Below are 19762 nucleotides of genomic sequence, written 5' to 3' on the forward strand. Positions count from 1 at the left end.
GTGGGGCACCTGGGTGGCTCAGCGGTTGAGGGCTGCCTTTGGCTCAGGTTGTGATCCTGGAGTCCTGGAATTGAGTCCCACATCAGGCTCCCTGCAGGGAGCTGGCTTCTCCCTCTGCCTATGTCTCTGCCTCTTTGTGTGTCTCTCATGAATAAATAAAATCCTAAAAAAAAAAAAAAAAAATTCTGTCCTTGTAGCTAGAAGAGTCTTAACCAATGCAGATACGTGGCTTTGTTCGAGTATGTGTTAGCTACTCTCCATATAATGTCAGTTAATTGTCACAACCTTGCAAGATACATATTATTAATCCTGAAAAAAAAAAGGAGCTTTGGGTTTCAGAGCAATTTAAGTAATTTGATAAAGGAGCACAGTAGCTAATAAATGACAGAACCAGGATTGAAATTTAGGTCTTACTCCAAAGCTAGTTCTTAACTCATTCACTCTAAAAATACTGGATGTTAGCTGTGGGGTAGATAGTAGGCCAAGCTACAATAGAGACCAAAAATTTGCTGTCCCAGAGTTTACAGTTCAGAGGAAGATAGAGACAAACAAGCAATGACAATTCAGGGTAGTAAATGGTTGGGGGAGGGAATAAAATATGCTGTAAGAGTACTTGAGAATTCAGGAAAGATTCCTTGAATCTTTAAGCTAACACCTGAAGGTTGGGTAGTCTTAAGTCAAGCATAAGAAAAGGTAGGTTTTTTGTTTTTGTTTTTTGTTTTTGTTTTTTTTTTTGAAAAAGTAGGTTTTGCCAAGTATGTATGAAAAGAACATGGTGTGTTTAATGAGAAACATAGAATGCAGGAGATGAATGGAAAGAGATATTAGAAGAGGTTAAAAAAAATCATGCAGAGCCTTCTATTTCATGTTAAGGTGTTTTAGGAGCAAGAGGGAATTAGGGCCATTGAAGGCTCCTGTTAACCTTTATAACTGTCAGTTATTTTGACCAGGAAAATGGATTTATTCGGGTATAGCAGAGCATTGCAATTTGAGACACCATGGGCAAGTCGAGATCAAAAGAGAAGAGTATTACTTTGTAGAGAAAAGGAGAAAGTTGGAAGTTGAACAAAAGTCCTTTAGGGAAAATTGAGACTTCAGAATGGTGAGATTTCTCATTGGCTGAGTTGTGGTATTTTCTTATTGGCTGAGCTTGTTGCTGGCCAAGGAGAAATTCTTCTTTCCTCCTGTTGGAGAAGTAGGCTTCCTGTTGGAAGTGAGAGGTATGTCTTTTCCTATTGGGGCCCACAATGGGGGAAAAGCTGTAGGGCATGAGAACTCCCCCTTCTGGCCTCCCAACTCCATTTGAAATGAGGTTTCCTTTATTCATTTTCACATTCCTAATCAGATTTTCTTTATAGAAGACACATCTTCACACTACAACCAGAAAAGACGGAAAGAGGGCATCCTGGGTGGCTCAGCAGTTTAGCATTGCCTTCAGCCCAGGGTGTGATCCTGGAGACCCTGGATCGAGTCCCACTTCGGGCTCCCTGCATAAAGCCTGCTTCTCCCTCTGCCTGTGTCTCTGCCTCTCTCTTTGCATCTGTCTTGTCTCTCATGGATAAATAAAAAAATAAAATAAAATAAAATAAAGATGGAAAGACTGTAACACAAGAGGTATGGAGGTCAGTTAAGGAAGCTTTTGCATTAATACAAATGATTAGTAGCGAAGTGAAGTAGTAATTTAATTGGAGAAGTAGAAGAATTTTGGAGATTACAGGGTAGTGTGGTCAGCTCCTGGTGACTGATTAGATATATGGAGTATGAGTTAAGAATGACTCTCAGGAGTCTAAGGTAGTGTCTACTTACCATTCATTGAAACATGGGTAATAGAGAAAGAAGAGTGGGTGTTGATGGGAAAGATGACAGATCCCATTTTGGAGACAGTAAATTTGAGATTCTTGGAAGGTGTTAACAGTGGCTGCCCAGCTAAAAGCCAGTTAAAAGATACTCATAGTGAGTGGGTATTTTGGCAAAACTAGAACTAATTTTTCATCTTCACTATGTTTCTGGGAGAGAATGCCTGTAGGTATATATATAATAAGTTTTGATATTTTAGAAGATCTGAAACTACTTCTGTTAATTTAAAAAAGTAAAACCATGTTCTCTTGCAACAAATTGCTAGAAAGTCATTGCTTGCCTTTGCCCTTCTACTTTACAATTACTACTATTCTGTAGACTGTAGAGGAAAAAAGAGGCCTATTTTTTTTAATTTATTTTTTAAAGATACTGTTTATTTGGGATGGAGAGTGAGAGAAAGAGCAACAGCAGAGGGGAGGGGCAAAGGGAGAGGTGAAGCAGGCTTCCCACTGAGCAGGGAGCCCAATGTGGGACTCGATCTCAAGACCCTGGGATCATGACCTGAGCCAAAGGCAGACACTTAACCAGGTGCCCAGAAAGAAGCCTATTTAAAGGAAAAATTGGTATTTAACATAGCCATTTACCTAGTAGATATCCAGACAGTTATATTGGCATTGATTTTGACTGAAACAGGCTAAAATTGAACAACAAACATTTAAATACCTAGTGTACACCAAAACCATACTTTTTTATTTATTGATGACAGGATAGAATTTTCTTAGAGTTAAAAAAATTAAAAAACCTTTTAACATTTGGCAATTAAAATTTTGAAGCAGATATTTAATTTGTATCAAATTCTAGCAAAATAAACTACATATAATAATATATCATCTTGGGATGCCTGGGTGGCTCAGCAGGTTGAGCATCTGCCTTTGGCTTGGGGCATGATCCTGGCATTCCGGATCGAGTTCCACATCGGGCTCCCTGCATGGAGCCTGCTTCTCCCTCTGCCTGTGTGTGTGTGTCTCATGAATAAATAATTACAATCTTAAAATATATATATATCATTTTGCTTGTGAAAAGGGTATTAGGTAGGAAAATAAGCTAAAAAGTACAATATTTTAAAGGAACATGGGACGCCTGGGTGGCTCAGCGGTTAAGCGTCTGCCTTTGGCTCAGTGCATGATCCTGGGGTTCCAGGATCGAGTCCCACATCGGGCTCCCTGCATGGACCCTGCTTCTCCCTCTGCCTGTGTCTCTGCCTCTCTCTCTCTCTCCTGAATGAATGAATGAATGAATAAAATCTTTAAAAAAAAGAAACATTTGTTGTGCTTGCTTTGGCAGCACATATACTCAAAATGTGTTTATAACTTCTGTACATCTAAAATTTCAAAATAAAGTTTTTTATAACTGGAAAAAAAGTGGTTTTAGATAATATAATATGAACAAATTACATTCTTGGATATCAGTTAAAACTTAAAAAAAAAAAAACTTTTTTGCTCCTATTACTAGAAATAGTAGCTTGAGTATGAGAGGCAAGGTCATACCTTCTGCTAATTCCTGAGAAAAGGCTAGTGGTTGAACAGAATACAAGACCAAAAAGGTATCAAAGATCAGAAAGATTCCTAGTCTCTGAGAACTATAACAGATTAAACTGATTACTTTCTTGCCTTATTTCCCAGCTCATGTCCAGCTATGCTCCCCTTCACTTGATTGATGTAACTTACTTTGGTTTTTGAAGCACATCTGACTACTCCTTGCTTTTTACTTCTATTGCTGAAAGCTCCTTCTCCCCAAATTTTCTGTGTTAATTTCATGTGTACAGTTGTATATTCCATTTATATACCAATTAAACTTTTAAGTTTTAAGTCTATTAGCCAAAGCATACATTGAAACTCAAGGTATTATTACAGCAAAAGCATGATGGGAATAAAGTAAATATGCAATTTTGAGGAAAATTAAAGACTTTCAGGTCAATTTTATAACCTTTCTAAAAATGAGTGTGTATCCAGTTTCTCTTGCTCTTTAGTCTTAAGGAGATAAAACGGGAGGGGTATATACATTATTAAATAGTTGCATGATATGTTAAGTTTTAAAATTCTCAACTAAAGAATAATCCAAACAGTGCCTGAGGAGCATTTAATTGACTTAACGACTTGAAAATAGTATCTAATTATTTACTCTAATAGCAGGTATAAAGTCTTGGTAAAGACGTAGTAGATAAAGTGTGAAAATCAGAGGATAAAATTTTTAAGATAGGTATAAAATCGGCTTTTTTCAAAAGTTGACTGAATTTGTAGAGGGAATGATGCCTGATAAGTATTTACAAGTGTTCTACGAACAAACTGTTTTTAATGATTGCCTAAAGTGGCCAGAAGTAGCTAACTTTTACCTGGAGGCTTCATAACTCAGATCTATTCCATGTTTAATATAATAGGTTTTTAAAAATCTTGGGACTTTACATTAATTCGTAAGTGATTTTTTTATTACAATTCCTAATATACATTTTAGATATTCTTTACATGTATCTTACATTAGGTCTTATGGCTGATCTGATGCCAGATTTCATTAAAGAAACCATAAGGAATCACAAGGAATTTAGAACGATTGGACTTACTTTTTCTTTGAGGTGAATTGTTGGTATATCTAAAATGAAAAAAAAAAAAAAAAAGTAGAAAATTGCTATCAGTGTGCCCTGCAAGCTCAGTTTTCCATTGCTCACATTTTCTGTTCTGTTCTCCTTTGACTCTTGGAAAATTAAGTTCTTTGTTTGCTTTTATAAGACAAAGTGCACGCCCTTTAGTAGTCTGCTGTTTCCTCCTTTCCATCTATGTTTTCTATTCTTTCCTAGTCCTGCTTGCCCTTTGTGCTTTATGCTAAAGGGAAGAGATTTAAAAATGAAAGTCGAAGAAAAATCCTCCTTTATGTTTATGGTCTATAGAGCATTATGAACTGTGAAGAACTGATCATTTCAAATCTTATGATTAATTCTATAAATTTATTTCTTTGGGATTTCTTACAGATTTAAAACTTAGTTGTAAACTGGAGCTATTTGGGCAAAATGACAAACTAGGGCTCCCTCTTCCCCTGGATACAGCATATAATAATTGCTTAGCTTGCTAGAGGTAGTTTACAGATACAATGTAGATGTGTTTTTTTTTTTAACAGTTCAAAGGTATGTTAAGTTATCTGAGAAATATTAATCACTGTTAATAAGGCAACATGGTCATGGTGCAGAGGGGTGGGGTACTGTTTTCAGTTAGACTTGTATTGTAGGTGGGGCAGTGAAGCTGACTGCCAATAGTGTATCATGTTTGTAACATTTTCTAAAGGCTAATGTTTAGTAATTTAATCAAAGAACACACAAAGCTTTCCTAGAGGCTCTATATGGGTAGTGGAGAGAAGGTAACTCAGAAGACTTAGCCTCAACTCCTAGAGTAAGTCAATTTCCCCAGGCCTCAGGTTCCTTATATGATGTAGAGATTATCCTTATTCTTTTGCTGGTAACATACTAGGATTATTGTGGGATCAAATTAAGTAATAAAGTACTTTGGAAACAAAGCATCGTCAAAGTATAAAATTTTTTTAAAAGATTTTATTTATTTATTTATTCTTGAGAGACCTAGAGAGGCAGAGACATAGGCAGAGGGAGGAGAAGCAGGCTCCCTGCAAGGAGCCCAATGTGGGACTTGATCCGGGGACTCTGGGATCACACTCCGAGTCAAAGGCAGACACTCAACCGCTGAGCACCCAGGTGTCCCATATATAAAATATTTTTAAAATGAAATACCTCAACACACTGCACAGTGTGTTACCTGCTAATGATTGAGCCAGATGCATTAAAAAATATATCAAATTTGCTCCAGCTCTACCAGTCACACTGTAACAAAGCAGGTTCAATATAGGCAGTTCTGCTATATGACCACGTGCATATGTATAAAGTTGAAAAACATTTTTTTCTGACCTTTGGAATTGATGTTAGGAAATGGTTGGAAAACCTGCAAGTATTTATAGAATTTTTGCTATGGTTGGCCCTTTGGAGGGAAACAACTTGTTGGGTTGTTGGATAGAATTATTCAGGGCCACATTTCAATTCAGTAATTTATTCTTTCAACAAAAATGAAATTAATGTTCATATATCTAAAGTAGTTTGAGTTAATTAGAAGGAAATATAAGATACTTGCGAGACTCCTTGGTAGCTCAGTTGGTTAAGCGCTTAACTCTTGATTTTGGCTCTGGTTATTCTTGGAGTCGTGAGAGAAAGCTCCTTGTCAAGCTACACAGTCAGTATGGAGTCTATTTGAGGTTCTCTTCCTCTCTCTCCCTCTACCCCTCCTGCATTCACGGGCACTTTCAATAAATAAAGTCTTTTTTAAAGATTTTATTTTATTTATTCATGAGAGATAGAGAGAGGCAGAGACACAAGCAGAGAGAGAAGCAGGCTCCGTGCAGGTAGCCTGATGTGGGATTCGATCCCAGGATTCCAGGATCATGCTCTGGGCCAAAGGCAGGCGCTAAACCACTGTGCCACCCAGGGATCCCAATAAAGTCTTTTTAAAAAAAGAAAAAACCCTTGTGACATATGCTCTGTTCCCTGTTGCTATTTATTCTGGCCTCTTCTTTCTTCTTCTTCTTCTTCTTTTACATTGTACTTCAGCACTGAACTCTATGGTTTCAAAATCCACTTTGTTCTCTCTTGTCTGTGGGCTTTTGAACATCCTGCTATTTCCGCCTAAAACACAGTCTTTGATTTTTGTAGTTAACTTCTAATTGGCTTTTTTGTCTTCCCTAGCCCTAAGTCTGTATTTTGGAATTTGAACAGTGTTGGGGAAAGCAGGTTAGGAAAGTAAATTGGGGAAATTAATCTGGAATACCTCTATAAATATTTATAAAAGTCTTTATAAATCTTTACTTTTAAGATTATTAGGTAGTCAATATGTTAGAAACGCTTTTGGTAGAATTAGAGGCTGAGAATCACCATAAATTGCCAAAATGTGAAGCAGAATTGTAGAAATGGAGGTGATCTGAAGACAGACAAAATAAGCATTTATTGAAAAAATATTTATTGATGCTTATTATGTTCTTAGCTTTATTCTAAGGGAATAGAGGAGTGAAGGTGATAAAAATTCCACTCCTCTAATATTTAGAAAATACAAAGAATGCCTATAGATTATAAGAAAAAGGAAACCCTATAGAAAAGTGAACAAGTCTTGAACAGACCTCTCACAAAGGAGAATGGCCAGTAAACATGCAAAGGCACTCATATCATTAGTAATTGTGAATGTAAAGTTAAAATCACAAGAGACCACCATACATCCACCAGACAGATTGAAAATGCTAAGTACTTGTGAAGATGTGAAAATGGTAACTCTCACACTCTGCTGTTGGGAGTATAAGCTGGTACAGCCACCCTGGAAAACTGTCCAGCAGTATATACCCTGTGACCCAGTAATCTATCTACTGCAAGGTATATGTCCAGTACAATGGTTGCTGTCAGTATGTTTCCTGATCTGAGTGATGAGTTACATTGGTATTCCGTTTCTGCTAATTCATTGGGGTGTACATTTGTATGTGTTATACTTAATACTTTCTTTCAATTTTCCCATTCTTATATTCTGGAGAGGGGAGCCGTCATTATCAAAATCATCACCATGATAGCAAACATTAATGAGTTATATATGCCAGGTACTGTTTTAGGTGCATTACAGATAACTCCTCAACAATTCCAGGAGGCTTACTTTTATTATCCTCATTTTATAGTTGAGGAAACTGAGACACAGAAAGGTTGAGTAGCTTGCCAAAGCTCACACAGCTAAGTGGTGGACAGTCATATGAGAAATAGTAAGGGGCCATTTTACTTCTCTGCTCCTGAAAACTTGCCTCTCCAGCAAAACTGTTGATATTTTTAGTTCCACACTTTTTCTTGCCCATTATCCAGGGAAAATGAGAAAGTAGTTCAGGTGTGTTGAGGAATCAAGGTAAAACTTTGCATATACATTTGACTCTTGAACAATTTAGGGGTTTGGAGTGCTGAGCCCCCACACAAATTCATGTATAACTTTTGAATCCCCTAAAACTTAACGACTGATAGTCTACAGTTAACCAGGAGCCTTAACAATAACATAAATAGTTAACACATGTTTTGTATGCTACATGTATTAAACACTGTATTTTTACAATAAAGAGAAAATGTTAATATCATAAGGAAGAGAAAATATTTATAGTACTGTAAAAAACCTGTGTATAAGTAGACCTGTGCAATCAAACCTGTGTGGTTGGAGTCAATTTGTATTAACCTGATTTTAGCACAAAAATTTATTTCAGTTTGAAAGGTTTTCACTCTACATTTTGCTAAAATGTGCATCTGGTATAGCTAAAAGCAAGAATTTATGCTAAACAGAATAGTCATGATGGTACCTTCTAGACTCACAGTCATTAAAGGAGAACCATGGAGTAAGCACCTGATGGCTAAACCATAATTGGTCAGCAAGTTAGGGCTTTTGCTTTTATTCGCCTTCATATCGTTGCAAACTTGGACAAATCAAGCAGTGGCTGTGGGAAATTGCGGGAACCTGGATAGACCACAAATGAATCAAAATTATAAGTAAGTAGAAGTTATGAGGTAGGGAACAGCTATCCCAGTAGAGCAAAAGAGCTGGTTAAAGCATCAGGAGCACTGAAATAGAGATGCTGAATCCAGGAAGTAATAAGCTCCTAGCAATAAAGCAATGATAACGTACTGCCAAGATACGCATTCAAACTGAAACACCAGCCTTTGGGGATTAATCTGTATGATCACATTGTTCTGTAGTTTCTGACTTATGAGATTTTTACCTTCTGCCCATTACCATTTTTATTTTTAGATTAAAACCCCTTCTTGAGTTCAGAACAGCTTTCCGAGCATTAAGTATAAATTTTATTTTATTTTTATTTTTTAAAGATTTTATTTATTCATAGAGACAGAGAGAGAGAGAGGCAGAGACACAGGCAGAGGAATAAGCAGGCATCAGAGAGCCTGTCGTGGCACTTGATCCAGGGTCTCCAGGATCACACCCTGGGCTGCAGGTGGCGCTAAACCGCTGTGCCACCGGGGCTGCCCCCTAAGTATAAATTTTAGACTTACTGTGTGGGCACATATGGAAATGATACTTTAAAAATTATTTTCTTTTCTTGAAATTAAAAGGAAAATCCCACAGAGTACTTTAAGCAATTATAGTAAAACACTTAAAATGTTCATTTGTTTGAAAGTGATCATTATTAAAGAATCTGTTATATAAACTGAAGTACAAATTTATTTGGAAATTAATACCCTTTGCACTTTAATGACATTAAAACCAGAGAATGAAATGTTTTTTCTAGGGATTAATTTTTAAGAACATTTTAAGTGGCCATGATGGATTTACCGTCCCAGCTCCCCCCCCCCAAAAAAAAACCTAAAAACTGAAAATCTGGATGAAATATATAAAACCACTCTTTTCAGATGTTAAGACAACAGCAGTGCAGGACTGTGATCCCTGAAATGAGGGAAACAAACAAGTGAGTTGTATGATCACCTAATCACTCCAACTTCCTGCCTACAGGCATAGTCTGAATTACAGAGCAGCGAGAGGACTCTTGAGCAAAGGACAGTGGTCTCAACAAGTTGAGAAGACAGAGATCAGAATTCATGGAGGCCGAGGCAGCTGAAAGTTGCAGTGCAAAATTCCAAAAGGACACTGTGTAGAAAAATAATTCTAAAAGCTTCTATAGGAGTCTAATATTTTATTTTTCTCTGAATTCTGGAATGTATGTATGTAGAGTGAAACTAGTAAAGTTGACCAGGTTGATATGAGCTAATAGCCCTTTGAGGTCATGGGGCGGAGCGGGGGGGGCGGGGGGCATTTGAATTTTTTCTAGCTAGAGGAAAAAATCTTTGTTGATCATTCAGAATTCATAATAGAAACCCCCAAAGATTGTGTAATTAATAAAGAAACATTACAAACAACTTTATGCTAATATAAATTTAATAATTTGGATAATTAGACAAATCTCAAATGCTTTAACTTACTGAAGTGTAACAAGAAAAATCGAGAATCGGTCATTTATGTCACCTAGCATAATACCTACTAGGTCCATCCATGTTGTTGCAGATGTCAAAATCTCATTCTTTTTTGTTGCTGAGTTATATTCCTGTGTGTGTGTGTGTGTGTGCGTGTGTGTGTGTGTGTATGTACATATCCTATCTTTATCCATTTATCTATTTAATTTTATTTTTTTGAAGATGTTATTTATTTGAGAGAGAGAACATGAGCAGTGGGGAGGGGTAGAGAGGGGGAGAGCAGACTCCCTGCGGAGCAGGACCCTGTCCCAGAACCCTGGGATCGTGACCTGAGCCAAAGGTAGATACTTAACTGATTGAACCACCCAGATGCCCCATTTATCTATTTAAAAAATTCTTTAAGTAGGCCTCACATCCAGCGTGGAGCCCAACATGGGGCTGAAGTTCATGACCTTGAGATCAAGACATGAGCTGAGGGATCCCTGGGTGGCACAGCAGTTTGGTGCCTGCCTTTGGCCTAGGGCGCGATCCTGGAGACCCGGGATTGAGTCCCACGTCGGGCTCCCGGTGCATGGAGCCTGCTTCTCCCTCTGCCTGTGTCTCTGCCTCTCTCTCTCTCTCTGTGTGACTATCATAAATAAATAAAAATTAAAAAAAAAAAAAAAGACATGAGCTGAGATCAGGAGTTGGGTGCTTAACTGACTGAGCCATGTAGGCACCCCTATCCATTTATCTATTAATGGACACTTAGGTTGCTTCTGGATCTTGGCTATTGTAAATAATGGCATATAGCTTTCTAAATTAGTGTTTTTGTTTTCTTTGGGTAAATACCCATTAGTGTACATAGTAGATCACATAGTACTATTTTTAAGTTTTAGAGAAACTTCCATACTGTTTTCCACAGTGGCTACACCAATTTACGTTCCACTAATGGCACAGGAGGGTTCCTTTCCTCTATATCTTCATCAACACTTCTTATTTCTTTTTTACATTAATCATTCTGACTGCGAGGAGGTGATTTCTCATTTTGGTTTTGATTTGCCTTTCCCTGATGACTGGTGATGTTGAGCATCTTTTCATGCGTCTTATGTCTTTTCACATGTGTGTCTTCTTTGGAAAAATGTTTGGTTCTTCTGCCCATTTGTCAACGACATTATTTGTTATTTTGCTGTTAGGTTGTATGAGTTCTTTATATATTTTGCATACTAACCCCTTATCAGGAATATAACTTGCACATATCTTTCATTCACTGAGTTACCTTTTTGTTTTGTTGATGGTTTCCTTTGCTGTGCAAAAGCTTTTTATTTTGATATAGTTTATGTTTGCTTTTGTTTCCCTTACCTGAGGGGATATATCCAAAAATATGTTGCTAAGGCTGATGTCAAAGAGATTACTGCTTATGTTTTTTATTTTTTTAAGATTTCATTTATTCATAGAGACACAGAGAGAAAAAGAGAGAGAGGCAGAGACACAGGCAGAGGGAGAAGCAGGTTCCATGCAGAGAGCCTGATGTGGGACTCGATCCAGGGTCTCCAGGATCATGCCCTGGGCTGCAGGCGGCGCTAAACCGCTGTGCCACCGGGGTTGCCCTTATGTTGTTTTTATATTAGGAATTTTATGGCTTCAGGTCTCACATTTAGGTTTTTTAATCCATTTTGAATTTATTGTTGTGTATAGTATAAGTGGCCCAGTTCCATTTTTTTGCATGTAGCTGTCCAGTTTTCCTAGCACCATTTATTGAAAAGACTGTCTTTTCTCCATTGTATATTCTTTCCTCCTTTGTCATAGATGAATTGACCATATAAGCATGGGATTTTATTTGGGCTCCCTGTTCTATTCATTCCATTGACCTATGGGTCTGGTTTTGTGCCAGTACCATACTGTTTTGATTACTATAACTCTGTAGTATACCTTGAAGTCTGTGAGTATGATATCCTCAGCATTGTTGTTCTTTCTCAAGTTTGCTTTGGCTATTCAGGTCTTTCGTAGTTCCATCCAACAAATATTAGAATTATTCTAATTCTGTGGAAAATGCTATTGGTATTTTGATTGGGATTTCATTGAATCCATAGATTGCTTTGGGTGTTATAGACATTTTACCAATATTAATTCTTACAATCCATGAACATGGTATACCTTGACATTTGTTTGCATTGTCTTCAGTTTTTTTCATTAATGTCTTATAACTTCCAGTATATCAGTCTTTCACCTCTGGTTAAATTTATTCTGAGGTGTTTTATTCTTTTTGGTACAATTACAAATGGGATTGTTTTCTTCATTCTCTTTCTGCTATTTAATTATTACTGTGTAGAAGTGCAACAGATTTCTGTAACTTAGTTTTGTATCCTGCAGCTTAACCAAATTCATTTATTAGTTCTAATAGTTTTTTGTTGGAGCCCTTAGAGTTTCTATATATTGTATCATGTCATCTGCAAGTAGTGACATTTTCGCTTCTTCCTTACCAATTTGGATGCCCTTAATTCTTGTCCGATTACTGCAGTATAGCTACCTCTTAAATGTTTTATAGCCAGGGTTATAAATGTTCACTCCTTCTTTGAGAATTTAAGAGTCAGTCATCTTATCACTGACCTACTTCTTTTTGAATGCCACATAAGAAAGGAAAAGCTGTAAAACAAGAATGACCTTTAAAAGTAAGTAAATTAATGAAAGTTCCATTCAGTGCTCCCACAGGAAGTGAATATAATAATTCAGATTTTGCAATATTGGTAACCTTGGTAAGCCAGACAGTTTGTAAGAGATGAGTAACTCTTGATTTTTAAGAAATGTATTGCCAGTAATTTGAGGAAAAGGTGGGAATTAGGCCAGGAAGCAAAAAACAAGATACCAAATGGAATAAGATGAGAGAGTCCCATTAAAAAAAAAAAAACCTCCCCAAAAGTACATTGGAGGTTTTAAGGATAATGAGGGGGAAGACTTGAATGGAAAATAGCATTTGTGATGATCTTCAGTGATTGGATAGAACATTAGCAGGTAGAGAAGTTTTTTTGTTTTTTTTTTTTTTAATTTTTTTGGTAGAGAAGTTTTAGATGTAAAATCCCTACACACTTGGGAAAGCGTAGGGCATATGTATTGGGAAAACAGGAAAGTGTGTGTATATAGATAAGCATGAGGAAATAATAGGAGATAAAGTTGGAAAGATAGATTGGGATCAAATTTGGTAAGCATTGGGAGTATGACTGTAGATAAGGAAAAGTTACAGAGCTACCTGGTCCTATAAATGGTAACTGCTAGCTACAAATACATATTGAACACTTGAAGTATACTTAGTCCAAAATTGAGATATACTGTAAGTTTAAAATACATAATGGATTTCTGAGACTTAGTACAAAAAACTCATTAAAATTTTTTTATATTGATGACATGTTGAAATTATATTTTAGATGTACTAGATTAAATAAAATATATTGTTAAAATCCATTTTACCTATTCCTTTTTTTAAAAAATGTGGCTGCTAGAAGATTGAGAATTACATATGTGGCTCAGATTATATTTCTATCACAGAGGGCTGGTACAGATAGAAGGAGTACAACCAGTATTTGCTAGTGCTTACTTCATGCTACATATTGCCTAGAACTTGTAATAAGTTTAAGTTAATCCTCATAGAAAGTCTTATGAAGTAGGTGTTATTATTATTATTATTATTCTTTTTCAAGTAACTGGGGTACAGAGAGGTCGAGCAACATACCTGAAATCACTCCACTACTGAGTAGGAAGCCAGGATTCCCACTGGGCCTCTTGGCTTCAGATCCAGGGGCTTTCCCAGCACATTATTTAATGTTGTCATTGAACCATTTAAGATGCTTGAGCTGGAGAATGACATGGTTGGAATGATGCTTCAGCAGAATGGTAATAAAGATAAGTGAGGAGAAGGAACTTCATTTTTAGCTGTCTAGTCTTTTGTTTGCTTTATTTTATTAATGTTACTTTTGTTGCAGGAGAAAAATTCCTTGTTTAAAGTGAAGTTTTGAATTGTATTTTTTTGAAGTATACTTTATATTAACCACTTCTCAAAATATTTGCCTGTCACCTTATAGATTTGATAATGGGCTGCATTAAAAGTAAAGAAAACAAAAGTCCAACCATTAAATATAGAACTGAAAATACTGCAGAACCTGTAAGTACAAGTGTCAGCCATTATGGAACAGAACACACTGCAGTGGCACCATCATCTTCGACAAAGGGAGCATCTGTTAATTTTAGCAGTCTTTCCATGACGCCATTTGGAGGATCCTCAGGAGTGACACCTTTTGGAGGAGCATCTTCTTCATTCTCAGTGGTGCCAAGTTCATATCCTGCTGGTTTAACAGGTGAGATTTAAATGTACAATTCTGTTGTCAGTTTGAGAATGTGACCTTAGGCAGGCAGTACACAAAGTTTTGGCCTGATGTAAGAAAAATAACTTACTGGGGATTTATAGAAGTTTATATGAATTAAAGCTTCTAACCTAAAAATTAAAGCTATATGTTATACATGGATATTGTTCTGGAAAATTTGGGAATAATTTGGTGATTATCTACCGGTTATACCATTATTTCATTAATTCATTTTTCAAGTAATTATTAAGTGCCTACTATGTGGCAGGCACTGGGGATATAAAGATTAAAAACATACACCCCTCCCTCAAGAATGTTATGATTTTTCAGGTTTATAAAGTACTATCCAATATTAAAGTATTCTAGTAGTTACATAATATTAATTAAATGGCAATACTACGACGATAATACAGTTTTACTATCAGATATTGATTTAAAAAATGAAAGTCCTTGGGCAGCCCCTGTGGCTCAGCGGTTTAGCGCCACCTTCAGCTCGGGGTGTGATCCTGGAGACCTGGGATCGAGTCCCACATCAGGCTCCCTGCATGGAGCCTACTTCTCCCTCTGCCTGTGTCTCTGCCTCTCTCTCTCTCTCTCTGTCTCATGAATAAATAAATAAGCATCTTTAAAAAAAAAAAAAAAAGTCCTAAGGCTTAGAGTTAAATGGTGGGGTTTTTTTTTTTTTTTTCAGAGTCACAGATAATAAGCAGGAGAGCCCAGATTTAATGTCCTGTGCCAGAAATCCCTTTCTTACATTATGATATCCTTTCTGAGAACGAGTGAGAAGTGACAATGGACAACCTTTCATGGAGTCAGAAAAGCATTTTAAAAAGTAGTCAAACTTTGAAAAGAAGAGGTCTTTTGTGGGGTTTCCAAATCAGGGTACTTTGTCCCTTGAGTAACAAAATATAATTGCCTTAAAAAAGGTAGGATGAGGGCAGCCCCGGTGGCACAGCGGTTTAGCACCGCCTGCAGCCAAGGGTGTGATCCTGGAGACCCGGGATCGAATCCCACATCAGGCTCCCTGCTTCTCCCTCTGCCTGTGTCTCTGCCTCTCTCTCTCTGAATGAATAAATAAATAAATCTTTAAAAAAAAAAAAAAAGGTAACGTGAGCTCTAGGATTCCTTGATACAGTAAAAGTTTCTTGATGTCATCAAGGACCCAAGTCCTTGATCTCTTTCCGGTAGCCCCTAGAGTAAATCAGCTTTAACCTTAGGCTTGGCAAAACAGCTACCAGCATCAAATTGAGCAACATGTATCCTTACTAACAACCAGAAGGGTCAAAAAAGGAATCTATTCTACAGGCTTGGACTATAAATTTGTCCTTTCAGTTGGCTTAACCTCCTGAACAATAAAAGTGCTAAAGAAATGCCATAAGTAAATTCTATGAGACTGTTCATTTGAGAAGTTATGGACATCAAAGGGTCAATTATAGTCTGAATTCTAACTGCCTAACTCTAAATACCTCAGTAAAAATAGCCATGATAGTGTTCTCAGTCATCGGCCAAGTTTTCAGGATTATATGTTTGGGAAAGACAGTAATCCAAAACAATTCAAGTAAATGTTGGTACTTAAAGATATACTTACTTACCTAAACAGTTTACTTATGTGAAAAGTCTATCCGTGGATATACATCTGTTAGCTCATATGGAGTGTCTGTGTGCCACCAATAGAGAATTGAAAGCAAGAGAAACAAGGTTTCTGTCTTTTGTTTATATTATAATGAAGGTTGGGCAATAATTAGTGAATAAACAACTAAACAGGATTATTAATGGTATAAGATGCTATGAAGAACTGACCAGAGTGATTGGTAAAAGCCCTTTAGATGATCAGGGAAAGTCATCTTGAGGAACAATCATTTGAGCTGAGGTTTGATTGATGAGAATGATATTTATATGTGCAGAACTGGGAAAAGAGCTTTTCTGGGAAGAGAGAACAACAAATGCAGAATTTAGGAGATACAGACAAACCTGGTGGTTATGAGGACACCAGAGGTAGAATTGTATATGAGACTGAAGAGTAAGGATTACTCAGGACCTTGTAAACTCTGGTAAGAAGTTTGGATTTTATTCAAGACCAAGAAGAAGCAATTGAAGAGTTTTAAATAAAGGATTTGCATAATTGAATTTCCTTTTTTAAAACTTCACTCTGGCAACTAGCCTTGTGGAGAATTGTAGGAAAGCAGGTAAACAAGTGGGTTAGGAGACTAGTCCTCCTCTCAACAGTCTCAGCAGACTCAGTGAGAGATAACAAGGATTTAGATTAGGGTGGCAGCAATGGAAGTGGAAAAGAAAGTAGATACAAAGTATTTTAGAGGTAGAACTACCTGTGCTAATAAAGGGACTTAACTCGAGTACCTGATTAGATAGTAGTACCATTTGCTTAGACATTCAAGTAGAAATGTCAAATAGGCGGTTAATACATGACTGGAACTCAGTGGAGAATGGTAAATAAATAATCCATTCTATTCTTCAGCTTGCAGGTAATAGTTTAGTGTTGTAATCTCTTAAGCAGCTCTGTACAATTCTGTGTATGACAGTTATTCTTGGAATTTATAATTCGTATCAGCCATATTATTAAATTTTTAAGAAAAACAAGCCATTTTAAGAGTTCATTGTAATAACTAATCTTACTAAATCCTAGTTATTGCTACTGAGGATCAGTCTTAAGGGTGGAAATGTTTACTCCTTGTTCATAAGAAATTGGGATGATCAGTGCCAGTAGTTTATAGTACTTGTTAATACTTTTTCTGCCAAAGAATTGATTTGAATCTCTACTGTATTTCCAAGTCACAGATATTGTTACTATGAATCAAAATTAAATTTGTTTCTGTAGGTATATAGAATCTTAGAATTTGTAGCATCCAGTAGTTTCATGGAAGGCCTTCTGTAGAGCATCTCATTAGCTTAAACTCTAGCTGCCCAAGTCTTCATTTAAAAATAGATTCTGGAGACTAGGAAGAAAATTATGCTTAAGCTTTTTTGCTGACATTTTTCTTTTATTAATTAGGTAATTTACATTGGTCTTTTTTTTGCTCCAATAGGTGGTGTTACTATATTTGTGGCCTTATATGATTATGAAGCTAGAACTACAGAAGACCTTTCATTCAAGAAGGGTGAACGGTTTCAAATTATTAACAACACGTAAGTTGGGAATGTTTTGTGAGGGAAAAATACTGACAGAAACCTACTCTTCATGCTGAAGCCACTTAGCTGGTTGATTCATTGCTGAGAGTGGTGAGGCATAGGTCTCTGCCCACTGGTTTGGATGATGTATTTGGTTTCTTTAGACACATAGCATAATAACTACTTCTGTAGCCAGAAATTATGACTTCTACAAATTGTGCTGCAGTGTGTGGTTCTGCCATAAACAGTAGACATATAAGAGTGAATTTAGAGGGAATATATGCAAGTAAGTACATTACTTAAAAAAAAAAAATCTTTATAAAGAGAATTCTTTGTTCCTATTCAAGCATAAGATGATTTAAGGATCTTATTTCTTTCTCTTAAAAAAAAAAAAAAAAAAAAAAAGGAAAAAGGCCAGGTAGGGAACCCCTGCAGTCCCAACCTGACCACATTAAGTTGCTTTTTCCTTAGGTGACTCAGACTTTTTGTGTAAGACTTTTAGTCTGGGATGACTTCTAGACTTTTAGTGGGCCACTAAATGGCTTTCGTTATTTAGTGGCCCACTAAAAAAATCAATGTTTGAATTGAAAACTCAGTGCTTGTTATGAAAAATAGATCTCATAATTTCATTAGGAGGCATAGCAACCACTTCGTAACTTCTCAAAATATATATTATGGTCTCTTTACTTCCTGTCATATTTCCTAACATTCTTGTTCCATTTGCTATCCATTATTCCAGAACATAAAATACGGTCATGTCTCTCTGCTTTAAAGTCGTTTTTCAGTAGCTACCATTTGCCTTGCTATCGAGATAAAAGAAAAGCAATAACAATGGCGGACATCAGTCACCAGTTGCTTTCCATTCCTCATTAAACTGCCTAGCTGTACTAAATTGCTTGTAATTTCATGAATACATTGGGGTTTCTCACCTTCCCATGCCTTCACACATACAGTTTCTTTTTTCTGGAATGTGACTTCCTGTCTCTCCATTTTTTTTTTCTTTTATCTGGCCAACCCCATTTATCCTTCAAAATGTATATTCCTATGTGATTTCTCAAGGAACCCTTTCTTGACATTCTTTCTCTCCCACCTGGCCCACACCTCATCTCCGACTGGATTAGGTATCTATCTTGCATGTTCTTGTAACACCCTGTGCAAATGTCAGTTGTAGCTACCATCACTACTTTGAATTATAGTTGATCATGTGCTTTTCATTCTTTCAGACCAGTGGCTCTCAATCCAGGGAAAAATTGCCCAGAAGACATTTGGCAATGTCTGGAGACATTTTTGGTTGTTACAGTTAGGGTGTCTCCACTGTTTTCTAGTCAGTGAAGGTAGGGATATTGCTGAACATCCTTCAGTGCACAGGACAGCCCCCAATAACAAAGAATCATCCAGCTCCAAGAGTCAGTAGTGCTAAGGTTGAGAAATTCTGCTCTAGGCTGAGTTTCTTGAAGGTACAGACTTTTTACCTCTGTTCTAGCATACCCTCTCTTTATCACTTAAATGGTATTCAATAAATGCTTGAATGAGTCACGAATGGGTAGCACAAATGCAGAGTTTTCAGTTTGTATATCTGAAAGTGCTTAATACATACCAGGAACCTACAAACCAAGTGTGTGTTTGTCAATATTTAAATTGCCAAAGGATTTTTCATCGTTTTTCTGGAGAACAGATTCCCCTCAATCATTTATAAAATTTCAATTTAGATAAAATATTTTCAGTACTTTTCTCTGGCAAAGCATAATGTGCATTTTTTTATGGTGAAAAAATTTGTATTTAGATTTATAGCCTGCTGGACTCAGTTTAGATGATCCCAATTTTGTTGGCAACATCATAGTCAGGAGCCAGTCGAACATATGCTTTCTTCTCTCCATCAGGCCTGATCAAGGTGTTGACCTTGGCCACATCAATGTCATAGAGCTTCTTCACAGCCTGTTTGATCTGGTGCTTATTGGCCTTGACATCCACAATGACACAAGTGTGTTGTTGTCTTCTATTTTCTTCATGGCTGACTCAGTAGTTAGGGGGAACTTGATGGCATAGTGATCAAGCTTGTTTCTCCTGGGGGCGCTCTTTCGAGGATATTTGGACTGCCTTCGGGGAGACGCAGGGTCTTGGGTCGTCAGAATGTAGGTGACATACGGATCTTCTTTTTTTTTGTGACTGTGCACACCTTTCAGCACCGCTTTCTTAGCTTTCAAAGCCTTTGCTTTGGCTTCAGCTTTGGGAGGGGCAGGGGCTTCCTTTTTCACCTTCGGTGCCATCTTTGTGAAAGGGCCATAATGTGCATTTAATTTTTAGTGGCAGAACCCACATTTTGTATGTCTTCCTCATTAGAGACTGATAATTTTTGCTTTTTTTCACATTAATTTTGGAAAAGTCAAGGCTTAGATATTGCAAACTATATATAGTACTCCTGTTCTGAATTGATTTTAGTCTTATTTAAATATTTATGATAACATTT

General features: G+C 36.8%; 1 protein-coding gene across 3 annotated transcripts in view; it reads left to right on the forward strand.

Annotated features, from left to right (window-relative positions):
* Positions 1 to 19762, forward strand: part of YES1 (YES proto-oncogene 1, Src family tyrosine kinase) — a 65253-nt gene that overhangs the window by 25455 nt on the left and 20036 nt on the right. For all 3 annotated transcript variants that reach the window (XM_072828963.1, XM_072828962.1, XM_072828964.1), the window contains exons 2-3: positions 13891 to 14163; positions 17214 to 17313. In XM_072828963.1, coding sequence (XP_072685064.1) covers positions 13899 to 14163; positions 17214 to 17313 — 365 coding nt within the window. In that variant the 5' untranslated portion in view covers positions 13891 to 13898. The remainder of the gene's footprint in view (positions 1 to 13890; positions 14164 to 17213; positions 17314 to 19762) is intronic.

Source organism: Canis lupus, chromosome 6 (genome assembly GCF_048164855.1).
Source record: "Canis lupus baileyi chromosome 6, mCanLup2.hap1, whole genome shotgun sequence".
Taxonomy (NCBI): Eukaryota; Metazoa; Chordata; class Mammalia; order Carnivora; family Canidae; genus Canis; species Canis lupus.